Source organism: Dryas octopetala, chromosome 9 (assembly GCF_963921425.1).
Source record: "Dryas octopetala chromosome 9, drDryOcto1.1, whole genome shotgun sequence".
Lineage (NCBI taxonomy): Eukaryota > Viridiplantae > Streptophyta > Magnoliopsida > Rosales > Rosaceae > Dryas > Dryas octopetala.
This window is the reverse complement of record NC_141374.1, coordinates 17,298,899-17,312,142: the sequence shown is the minus strand read 5'-3', so window position 1 is coordinate 17,312,142 and position 13,244 is coordinate 17,298,899. Positions and strand designations below refer to the sequence as shown.

The 13,244-nt window shown below is 34.4% G+C and overlaps 1 protein-coding gene and 1 pseudogene across 1 annotated transcript; both read right to left on the bottom strand.

The window, feature by feature from the left end:
* LOC147275046 (uncharacterized) overlaps positions 1 to 907 on the bottom strand; it is a 4,541-nt pseudogene extending 3,634 nt beyond the window's left edge.
* A 2,645-nt stretch (positions 908 to 3,552) lies between these two features.
* LOC147275045 (zinc ion-binding protein) lies at positions 3,553 to 6,729 on the bottom strand. Its single transcript, XM_086228383.1, is given in 9 exon segments — positions 3,553 to 3,783; positions 3,785 to 3,846; positions 4,039 to 4,163; positions 4,251 to 4,481; positions 4,693 to 4,816; positions 4,935 to 5,015; positions 5,400 to 5,890; positions 6,255 to 6,340; positions 6,718 to 6,729. Coding segments are annotated over 9 exon segments (1,443 nt in total).
* Between the last annotated feature and the right edge of the window lie 6,515 nt (positions 6,730 to 13,244).

The window sequence follows — 13,244 nt, the reverse complement described above, 5'->3', positions numbered from 1 at the left end:
GGAAGCAACAGAGCCCAACTTCAACCAAATTTATTCTAACAATTTGTAGGTTGTAATATGAGACACCTATCTTGTAAAGCATACACTCAACCTCAGAGTGAAGTTTCAAATGAGCTTGCTCATCACCATATTGAGCAAGGTTGTAACTAGCGAAATAAATATCGCATTTATTTTCTTTTATTTGTCTTGATAAGTCACATTCATGTCCTTTTATAAAGTTAAACATGTTAGTGCATTGGCAAAATCGTATTCAGTCCAATAGCTCTCAATGTACTCACAACTGAGTGAAAACCCTGAAGGATTTTCTAATTACTCTAAAATTAATACTTCTGGTAGTGACAAGAACCATTCACTGGTGAAAAGGAATGAAATTCATTATTAGAAAAGAATGGTCGCTTATTCATTTGCATGACTTTGGATTTCAATAAATCTTTCATAATCGTGTGATCGCTATTAAGAGAGATTATTCAACAGGTAGGAAAACAAAATGAAATTTGATGCAAAAGGAAATTGGGATCCCAAAACAGAAGAAAGGGAAATTGGGATGCTTAAACTAAATGAATTTCAACTCTAGGAACAAAAGGAAATTTGATCCAAAACAGAAGAAAACCACGGAAAATTAGGAATTCACCTAAACAAATTTGTCAGCAGAAACAGAGGTAAAAGTCAGAGTATATGATGCAACTAAAATAACCCCAACCTAATAAAAATTATTCCTTCTTATATTTTATGTGCTTGTGTAAGGAAACCCCATGTATTTGCTTATGATATATGTTCTTTTGCAGAACAGGAATATATATAAAATCAACTACATAGTAAATAACTTGAATAAACTACTCCAATGCAACCCATTACATATTGCAGTGAGGAAAACTAAAAAAAAAAAATGACCCACTCCGACCTTCATAGCATTAAACTAAGAAATTCCATCATAAAAGTTGGGAAGTTCAACCACTAAAATACACACCCAAAGAAAAAGGAACGATTAGATTAACTTTTTTCACAAACAACTAGGTAGCTAAACCAAATCCCAAAAAAACCAACAAAATGTGTTTTCATTATCAGATCAAAATCAACCATTTTTTTTCCTATCAAGAAAAAAAAAAACATTTTTACAATACCAATATACAAAACTAGCAAATAAACCCATACAAACAATAAAAATCAGACCTTTTTTTGTTACAGACATTGAAAAAACAAACGCACAGATGAAAAACCACAAATCAACCAATGTTGTTTTGATGCTCACTTTACAGAGAGCATCAACACAACATTGAAAAAAAAAAAACACAAACGCACAAATGAGAAACAATACAAAACAAAACAAAACCATTTGAAGGGGACAGTAAGAAATCGAGGAGCAGAAGTAGGTGGGGATTCGAAGGAGAAAAGAGAATAGACACTGAATGTGAGAATGGGATTAGGGCTTTTACCATGTGGGTCTCTCTCGGTCCTTGCATTCCTCTGATTTTTAAGCTTTGTTTTTAAGTGTTTTTGGTCCCTTCGTTGTTGGAAGCAGAGTCCACGCTGTGAATGGACAATACATGCAATGCCACAGTAGACGAAGACCCACTTCTCACTAGCTAGTCACTGAATAGTGAGTAGTGACTAGTGAGCAATGAGAAAAAAATCTGGGAGAGAGTGTCTGACTGTGAGAGAGAGAGAGAGAGAGAGAGTCTGAAAAGAGTATCAGAAGAAGGTGGTGTTAAGGTGTGGCCTGGTGGGCGTGTCTTATTGAAGGAGCAAAAACTGCAAAGGTGGTGTCAATTTGCCTATGACGATTTCTTCATTGGCGTTGTCGTTTTGTATCCATTTACCGCTTTTAGTGAGCCTTGTTGTTTTCGTGCATGCGAGCTGTGGGTTTGGACCGTTTGGTGGATAATTAATTGTTTCCATTTTTTATTTTTTCTTTCTATGTATTATGAGTGAATTAATATTCTACCAAAGAATTCAAATATGATTTTGAACTTATTTGGTAAAAATTAAAATATTCTCAAAAAATTTCATTAATACTAAGTGTTTTTTTTTCTATTCATTGTTTTTAGGATTAGTCATGGACCCATGGTCTTACAAACTCTACCGATGATATTTTTTGTAAGATACAGACAGAGGACTTCACCAGTTTTGAGCCAAATATTAAACTAAGAATTTATTTTGAAGTGCTTTGATAAAAATTGTTGTTGCTCAGTGATCCTTTTGTTTAGAAGCAAGTAAAAAGTTTAATTAAAAACCCAATTTTATTTACTGTTTATTTTGGGGATCGCTGTGGATATGGTTGTGAACGATCATTAGAAAATGCTGTGCTAGCTTTTATCAAATAGATATTTAATCATCAAGCAGTGGAAATTATTGGTCCAAAATTTGGTCAATGGTCATATAGTTGGTCATTTCAACTTGACTCACTTGGTCAATGGGGATTAGCACACTATTTTTAATCATCTATTTTTCGTGTGGGCCATCAATATATCACAAATTTCAAGAATGTCAGTGCCAAAAGTGTGCTAATTATTTATGCGCCTACATCTCCAAGAACTTGCTAAGGAAGGTTATTCCATTTATGGCAAGGAAACCTAGGAGCCTACACCTGGCATATAGTAGACGATATACTAAAGCATGCCTCGGTTCATTGGTAAAAAAAAAAAGCATCCTCGGTTTGCCTTTTGCAGCTTTTGCTTGTAAATTAAAGTGTTGAGAAAAGGAAAATAATTTTACTCCACCATTGTTATTTTATTTTTTTGGCCACTCACCATTGTTAATTAATTACATCTAGGTTATCTAACATCCTTATTGTGAAAAACTTCCATCTTCAACGAATGCAACATGGGACATAAATTGGAAGACCTCAAGAGCAACAAATTAAATAAGTTGCAACCAATTGTTATTTGAGCATCCGGTCAAGTTGGGAATGGCCGCACGTGTGAGCACACATCTCACACGTGCATACTCACGGATGCCTTAGTAGGCACGCAAGCCTCTATGCCCGGGCAGGGCGCGCACCTTCTTGCTTGAGGTGATGCAAGCTAAGTTAGAGGTTTATATGATATTGGAGAAATGATTTTAATTTGAGAATCACTCAACCAAATAGGGGGTGTGGGAATCACTCAACCACGTTTGCTTAGGACTCACTCACTTCAATTACGTTTGTACAAAAATATGTTGGAATTACTTCAACTCTGCCCCTCAAGGACTCTTGTACATCAGTAAATATAGGACCTACAGCCAAACATAAATGAGATACAACATCTTATAAGACTTCCCATTTCCCAATATGTGACTTAACAATTTCCTATGTGATTAGAAGACAACTACTTAACTAATTCTTGTAGTTCAATTCCAAGACACATGAGCTGTTACTATTTTAAAGACTTGGCTGCTGCATCATGAGGGGAGTAGGCACGCACCAGGAGATGTGTTGCATGCCCAATCAAATTTAAGTTGGCCATATGATGCAAAGTTTACTGTTTTGCCTATTTTTCAGTATGGCATACTTAATAATGACCAACATTTTATTTAGTAAACAACACTGTAGTTCCAGTGTTTGAAAACTCATATTCAGAAATAGCAGGACATAGCAACTCTGTTCCAATGCCTATAAAGGATTTGCATACAATCTAGCTTGATGTTGTGAGCAGCATCAACCAGCAGCTTGCTAACCCAGGAAGGAGGAATGTCATACTCACTGTAGTAGTGTTCCATTTTCACACCCGAGAGAGGCTGTTTAACCTTTGTTGCAGCATCGTAACCCGGTGCATGTGCTCGGGAGTCATAGGTAGGAAGTGGGGGGAACTGCAAGATGGCCTTTTGCAGGGCGATAAACTCCCCACAAGAAGGACTGCATTTTCAATCCTAAATGAACATCAAGACATATCAACTTTCATGTCATCACCATGCATCAAAACTGATAATTAGTAAGGCTTCTTCTTTGTTTATCTTGAAATCTAAATTACCATGTTCATGATGCCACAAGATTCTGTAATTCAAACTTCAAAATATGTAATTGTAATGGAACAATATAAACTCAAATTTTATGAAACTCACCACAAGAATCTAGATGTAGCCTTTTAGAAGAGAATATCAATAGATTGACGCCATTTATAAGACTACTCAGTACCATATCTTGCATCTCTAGAAGTCCCAAGAGGCTAAGATACTGCTGTTTAGACCTACAATAATTGAAGGCTTCATTAACATACCATTGTTAATTAAGCAATTATGTGTTTAAGTACTAGAGATTTGGTTCGTGAACAGACCTCTCAGAATTGCCAGGGAAAAAGAACAGTGCAATATCATTTACAGTGGGGCTGTCATTCTGAAAGATTTCTGTCCACACATTGCAACAAGGGAGCAATGTACACAGCAGCAGCTTAGGCATGAATTTTGAATACTTTAAAGCTTTACGATGAACTTTTCCCGCAAGATGAGCCCGGAATCCATCAAAAAATTGACTACAAGAAACCTTATCAAGGATCTTAAGGCTTCCACTGCAACAGAAGAATCACAATCATCAAACAGGCAATATTAACCAGAAAAATCACAAGTTATAGCATTTTCTAGTTGAGCAAGCATAAAGAATAAATATAATCCATCAGATATTGACAGGATCACGGAAATTTCAAAGTAAAAAAGTGGTGCTTTTTACGTTTATCAATAAATAAATGAGTATGAAACTTCATGAAATATAAGGGTACTCACCACCAGGTAGCATCTAAAACTGGGTGGATTGGAAGATTTATCTCAGGTTTGGGAAAAATGTTCAGTAGATCACATCCTTGATCAACAGATTTCTTGGGTTTAGCATCAGCACATAAATTCCCTCCTGAGCAGACACATGTTCAATTAGTAAACGCCAATCGCGTAACTGAAGGACCATATAGCACAGAACAAAATTGCACACCCAAAAAACTCATAATAAGAAGTTAGAGAAATTTATTTACCTGGAAATTTGATGCGTGGAGCATCCAGTGACTCTTTCTTGCAAAGATTTTGATTCTTATACTCGATAGGAGTTGCTTTATCTGAAACAGAAATCACAAGGGCAGCCATGTCCATAAGGTAACATAAATACCTATTTACAGCATTTACAGTGGAGGTAACTTATAAAGAAAACATCTACATACATATTCTGATATACATAAATACACACACAAATGCAAGAGCTGATTCCCAATGCTAAATAGTTGAGGACTTCTAGATGATAGAGTGGAGAGTCAAATTTAACAACTGCTTTGTTGAATTAATGTTCCCAACCCTTTATTGGATCTATAATCAGACCATGCATAGTCAATGAGTAATGGGTTAAGATTTGAGATATTGCAGTTATTAATTTTGACCCTTGTATTTGTCAACTGTTTGAGAAATTGTTTCCATGCAATGCATCATGCATGTCAGAGTTAGCCTACATTTCAATTCAGTAGATGATTTAGACTCTTGTGCCTTAGTGATTGAACTGATTTCTTCACCACCATGTCCAGGAAGCTTGAAATTTTCGATAGGTTCACTTTCGTAAGTTTCCTTCACCTTCTGCAGAGAAAATTTTGGAGGGGGAGATTTAAACTCAATGGGAGCCATTGTAGAATATGTTGCCACTTTTTGAGCTCCAGATGAGATTTTAACAGATTTTTCTTTAGGAATAAACTTTCCTCCGGCAGTTCCCAATCCCATGGAGATTTGCTTTTTAAGATGACCTGAACTGCCTGACTCTTTGATAAACCTTCTTGAACCCACACATCGCGACATGTCAGAGTGGACTACCTTGGAGGTGTTTGATTCTAAAGCCTTGGTACAGAGTTTATTTCTAAAAGGTTTTCGGGTGACTATGCATCTGCCAGAACAACATTCCCCACAAAACCAAATTTCTGGAACAAATTCAAGGAGGACTTGCATGCAATAGCTGGAAATAGAAACAGTAACATTTTTAGAACAAGTGTCAAAATTGGTTATACAAAATGCACAAAACCAAAATCACACTGCAACTTGTTATTCAATGTAGGCCTGCATGAAATATTAAACTGCAGGCCTAAAGCAACAAAGTTATTAAAACAGAAGACAACTACAACATTAAAACTGCAGTTTTCCTAGTCCAACTTTTACAGAGAGGTGATGAGCTATACAATACAAGTGCTAGCAGGGACCAAAATATAAAATGATGAAAATAAGAACAGATATACAATAATGCGCTTGCTCACGAAAACACAGGGTCACATGTCTGTGTGTGTGACACACACACACAGAAAGAGAGTCAGGATAACTCATACATATGTTCCCGAGATATTTTACATTGAGAGCAAGTAACAATCAGCTCTGTGAAGCCTGAATCACCACATATATCACAAGGTTTCTCCTACAAAATAAAAAAATCAAATTAGATACTAGAGACAAGTTTCTTTATAAAGATAATTGCATTTACCTCACAGATATTAAATTAAAAGTACATATAGATCTTTGACATTCATCCACAAATCATTTTAAAGCATATATAACTCAGGTAGTTTGATGTGGCTGCAGTTCTTGGTGGAAGTACATACTGGGCAAATTCATGGCTTTGAACTTTGAAAATAAGTGAGTTAATGCTCTTGATACCACAGGCTATGCAGAGTACAAAGAGATTGCAATGAACGATGAAGCTCACTTCAAGTTCAGCTCTTGTATACAAGTTCTGTTTCATGAGGCAAATGGAAGGAAAGAGATAAGGTTTTGAAAACAGTAACTTGTAACTACAGCAGCAACCATGACTGTAAAACAGAGCTATTTCAAATTGTCATTTGATAAATTTGTTGAATATTGAATGAGAAGTGGGTACTACCTCTTTTAAAGGGATTTTACCAAGTGTAGTGTTAAGAGCTCAATAAGAATGTAGAGCATCCAGCAAGGACAATCAGCGTATAATCGAATATTTAGGACCAACCAAAATCAAATTTAACACAAAAATCAAAACTCTTGTCCAACAACTGCTACTTTTATCCCCAGAAAGACATACTTATGGAGAACAAGTTCCTTGGGAGGATTGTTAAAATATTAGCCATCTTGGTACTCTAAATAATGAAACCCGATTCGATAAACAGATTGTCAGAACAATGCTTTCTTGACCACCCATTTCAATTTTGAAGATTTGCCCATAATGAATGAAGGAAATGAAACAATAAGGCCAATTGTTAGAGAGTTATTAAAGGCATTTCTAGTGATCATATTTGACATTAACATCATAATCAATTAATAAAAATTAAAATTAAGGAAGATGTCCCCAACTTAGATTTTAAAGGAGTTTGCAGATTTCATATTTTATATGGATTCTTATTGACTTCCATAGAATCCATCAAAATCTAAAGGGAAAGGGCTGAAATTCTCATGGACTTTGTTATTTGAGCAAAATCTATCTAAATTCATCCAAATCCACCACTTAATAAAATTCATGAGTTTTTTAAAACACCTAAATTTCTAAGAAACTATTAAAATCTGAGTTGGGGAGACTTAGATTTCTATGACATTAAATGATTAAATCCTAATTGAGAACACCTAGATGTTGTTCGACTTTTAGGAGGGTGTACCCAACTGAAATTTTAATGGATTTTAAAGAAGTTGCAGATTTCATAGAATCCATCAAAATTCAAGGGGAATTGGCTGAAATTCTTATGGCCTTTGTTATGTGAACAAAATTAATCCAAATCCACCAAAATTCATCACTTCATGAAATTCATGAGTTTTTTAGGACACTTGGATTTCTAAGGAATATATTAAAATCCGAGTTGATGACACCTAGATTTCTATGGAATCCATTAAAATCTTAAATGAGAACACTTAGATTTTGTTGGACTTTTAAAATCCATTAAAAATCTGAGTTGGAGACACTTCCTTAGAATCCATTAAAATCCGAGTTGGGACACCTCAAAAAACAAATGCAGGGTATGGAAACTAAGGACAAACAAACATGACGAATTTTTAAATAGTCACATATATTGCCCAAAGAATCTTAAATGGAAAGTGCCTACATAATCAACCACGGCATAATAAAACAATTAAATCAAAAAGTCATCGCATGAGTGACACTTTCAAGCAATATAATATGGAGTATACAAAAACCATCAGAAATTCCCAATGGAAGCAGACAAGCCTTATTTATCAGACCATAGCCACCATAGCCATAGGTGACACTTTCAAGCAAATAAATAAATAGACAGACCACCCACTTGTAACACTACGTGATAAAAATTGGAAGTCACAGTATAAATATTTAGAGTAAACAATGAAGCCAAGCACATTGAAGTTTGAAAAGTGAAGAGGGACTATCACACAGTACAAGTAAAGCAAGTAAAAATAATGAAAACAAAGCTGAAGCAAGCAGCTAAATGAAAAGAATCGAGAATGTTGGTGAAAGAGAAAGGTCTTTTAGGATTTTTACCGTGTGGGTCTTTCTTGAACCTCTCATTTTGCTAATATTCTTTGAGAAAAATAATGATTCATGGTGCTCTCTAATGGCGGTTAAAGCTGGTGAAAGATTCTCTTAAAGCTCTGGTAGTGAGATTGCAAATACCAACAACACAAAGACAGTGGAGAGCATCAGCAATGATGCCTTTTACGCTATATTCAACGCGCCAACCTTTTGTTTTATGGAATCATAAATGTAGAGAATATATATTTTTTTTTGGGTTTGAAAATATGCAAACCATATAAATGGGGTTCTATTTCTAATTTGGAATCCATTTAGGACCCCAAATGCAAATATTGCCAAGTTAAGTGAGTTTTTTATTTTGAATTTTTACCAATGGTTAGTTAAAACTTAAAACTAGCGTAGCACTATACAAGATTATTTTTAATTAACGTACCATTGTAAGACTATATGACGTTCAAAATAATTCAAATTTCAGACCATTACATAATGTTGCAACATTCTAAATCTATTAAAAATTTTAAATGCAACAATCACAAAAATTCAAATATTCATGACCACAACGGTCATAAGAATTCAAATATTCATAGTGCAACCGTCACAAGAATTCAAATATTCATATTGTCGCTTGAGAACTGGACCACCCCTAGTTCAAATATTCAGCCCATGTGAACGTTTGGTTCCATTTTCATTTTTTGTTCCATATATGGGACAAAATGAAAATTTTCATTTTGGAACATGTCTTCCCATTATATATGGTTTTTCTTACTTGGGGTTCTAAAACGGAAATGGAATGGTCTAAATACAACCCATTGGTAAGATGTTTCATGATATAACAAATAGTTTCAATTTATGATACATGAGATAAAGGGTAATCTAAATTATTACAACAAATATAGAAAATTAGATGCAACTCCTTAGTGTGTGTATATATATATATGCCCATTCATGTACGAACATCCAGATGTTCACACATGACGCTGAGTGCTCGGTAGCTTAAAATTTGGCGCTGGAACTAGAGGTATACAATGGGCCAAGCCAGCCTGAATCCGACATGGGCCCGACCCATCAATAAGTGGACGTATAGGCTGGGCTGAGCCAATATTTTCTATTTTGTTGGGTTGGCCCGGCCCGAGTCCGTTACGGGTTTGGGTCGACTCGTTTATATTAGTATTTTTCAATTATAAAAAAAAATTTACTATTAGACTTGTTTCAATTTTTAATTTTGATTTTGGTGATAATATTGGATAGAAAATGAAATGAAAGCAGTAGAAAATTTAAAAATTTGATAGAAAATAGAATGACATTAAAGACTATTTGATTTATTAAACAATAATATAAACTTTAAAAAATTAAAATAATTAATTGGATTGGCCCGGCCCAACATGATTCCGGCACGACCCATTTTAGGGTGGGCCATGGAATAGGCTGGGCTTAAAGTTTAAAATAATTGGGCCGGGCCAGCCCAACCCGATTATTAAATAGGCTGTTCCAAACGCGACACGAAACACGAATGTGCCGCCTTTAAATGGACCGGGCCGGGGCGTTGTATACCAGCCCAGCCCAATTATTAAATAGGCTGTTCCAAGCGCGATACGAAACACGAATGTGCCGCCTTTAAATGGACCGGGCCGGGGGTTGTATACCTCTAGCTGGAACCAAACGTAAAAAATTCGGCATTTGATTCTATTTTAATTTTTTGTTGCATTGCACAATATATATGCCACAGCAAAAGCAGCAGTGGTCGTACTGTGCAGCAAATAGGCCCAAAGAGCCGTTGGTTTAACCCCAAATAGGGTTGAAAATTAGGGCCAAAGCGGGGTTGGCCCATGACAACTGTGGTCCACTCCAAATTATATTTGTTTGACACTATCTTTTAAATTAAAATTTTTAGAGCTTTTATCTCCCAAACTCAATTATGTTAAATACTTTATCTTAAATTCGTTAAAAAATTAATTTCTTTGTTAGTTTTGTACACACGATACCAACGTGATGCCACATATGCATAATTAACAGATAAATTGAAAAAGAAACACTATTTGTAGTTTTTCATATGACAAAGAATCTTGTTCAATTTTAAAATCTCTTCTACAAAAAAAAAAGGAAAATTACTATGGGTTTTTTTTTTTTAAGTCCATTTTTTAAAATTTACTATTCATCCGGCCCAACCGCTACAGTAAACTACTGTAGCGGCCCACTTTTAAAAAAAACCGTTACTACAGTAACGGCGTTACTGTAGCGCGCTACAGTATTTTTAAAATGCAATTTTTTTTCTTCATTTTAGTGCCATTTAGTACATAAATTACCCAAAAAAAAAAAATCATAATTTAGGTATTTTTTATTTCATAAACATATTAAATAATAACCAACATAAAACACAAAAAATCAAGATGTCCATAATCTTTTGCATTTTATTAGTAAATATAATTGTTACTATCGAAAAGTAACAATCACCTATTACTACTGTCCGGTAGTAACAATTACCTATTGCTATTGCCCAATAGTAACAATCACCTATTGCTACTGCCAGACAGTGGCAATCAAGTAACAATAACAATAAAAATAAATTAGAAAATATAATTTAAACCTAATACAATCCTTGCTATCGAAAAGTAACAATCACCTATTGCTACTGCCCGGCATAACAATCACCTATTGCTATTGCCCGACAGTAACAATCACCTAACAATAGCAATAAAAATAAATTAGAGGATATAATTTAAACCTAATACAATCCTTGTGAAATCATAAACAACCAAATGAATTATAAACCTATGATACAATGACAACAAAATAAAACAAAATCACAATAACTTGAAACTTCCGGATCTAACTTGAAACTTGTTATACGAAATAATTGATTGAATATGGCGGTGAAGTGAAACAGCCCAAAAGTGTAGGCTAAAAGGTAATTTATTTTGCATGTTGAAACTTAGTTATTATACTCTTGCAACCAGTTTTGGATCTTGACTCTGTCATGCAAGCAAGTGATTCTGCAACAAACAATCTTCTCAGACTGCAAGAGACAATTGAAAGGAAAATATTTCATTATGAGAAAGTAAAGAAACTACTAAGAATATCAAGAGCGATCAAGTTATACCTCTTTGTAACCTATTGAAAGTCGTTTTGCATAATCATTGGCCACATGCTGCTTCTTTGTGCCACTAACTACATCAATTATCCCAAAAAATTCAAAGCATGTGTGCACAGTGCATGTAAAAATTATATACATGATACATCAAATAAGTTGCCACTGTCAAACAATAACAATAACATATTATTACTGACTTGAGGCTTTTGCTTCCTCAACTCCTCAATCTGAAAGTTTCTTTCTTAATATTTTTTTATTCATCTTTTTCTCCTAAACCAAACTAAATAGGTAAACTAACCTAACACATTTCCATTCAGATTTCTCAAATTTAATGAGATTTCATACCATATTGCAGGAACATAAAAATCATAGTAGAAGTTTGTTACTGTTAAATAGTAACAATAATAATAACAAGTTCTTATTGACAAACAGTAACAACTAGAACCTCACTTACATTTTCAATTTTAAGTAAACAATTGACAAAAAACCTTACATATTCAACTACTGAGTATGAAAAAATCAAAATAAGTGAGATTTCATACCCTAAGAACATAAAAATCATAGTAAAAGGTTGTTACTGTCAAGCAGTAGCAATAACAGGTTATTACTGATAAATAGTAACAACTAGAGCCTTACTTACATTTTCAATTCTAAGTCAAAAATTGACAACAAGCCTTACACCTTCAAATATTCAACATAAAAAAAATCAAAATAAGTGAGATTAATTTCATAATCTACAAGAACATATATAAAAATCACAATAAAATGTTGTTACTATCAAACAGTAACAATAACAAGTTGTTACTGCCAAATAGTAACAACCAAAGCTTCACTTAGCTTTTCAATTATAAGTCAAGCATTGACAACAATAGTTTCATAGCCAATTTTGATTTTACTGTGCCAAATTTTGATAATAAGATGAACAAACTATAAATTTAGCATGTCAAAGCATCCAGCACATCTTCGTGGTCCACAGGGAAAGGAATGAAAATGAAGGGTTGTGTTATCTACAATCATTTAATATAAGCATAATAATGTTGAATCTAGTTCAATTTATTCCAATCTCAGCATCCAAATAAATACACCTACATCAAATTCATGTAAGCTACCAAATACATTTTGGAAAACACCCGACCGCTGAGATATTTTATGTAAAATACTAAAGTAACACCATAAACTAAGATCTCTATGGAATATTAGAAATAATTAAGGTTGAATCATAACCTTTATCACATTCACCAACTTGTTGAGCTGTTCAACAACTTGTCGCAAAACCTTTTCAGTTCCAGACACGACTATGGTAAAGAGAGCTTTGTCCTTGTTCAAACCAACAGCAAGGGACTTGATGTTGTAGCCCCTCCTAGCGAAAACCCCAGCTATTCGGTTTATTATTCCACTTTCATCCCCAACAAATACAGAAATTGTATGGCGTTTCACCCTGAAATGATATATAGGATCAGTGTTAAAAACTTGAAATAGAAGATGTGCACATTGGAAAGCCAAAGAAGGCTTTCTCAGTAGCCTTTTCAGATTTAAAATTTCTGGCTCATTTATGAAAAATTGCAAGGATCAACGGTCACAGTAAAATCAAATTTTCAAACCCTAAAAATTTCAAAATCGTAATTCCTCAAAATTGACAAGCAAAACCATGGGGAAAAGAAAGCTCTTGATTAGAAGAGTAGGAAAATACCACAATCGAGTAGAGTCACCGTCGAGTTCACCTGAAAATTGGTCGAAAAGCTTCTGCTTCTTGACGTCGATCTGTCGCCG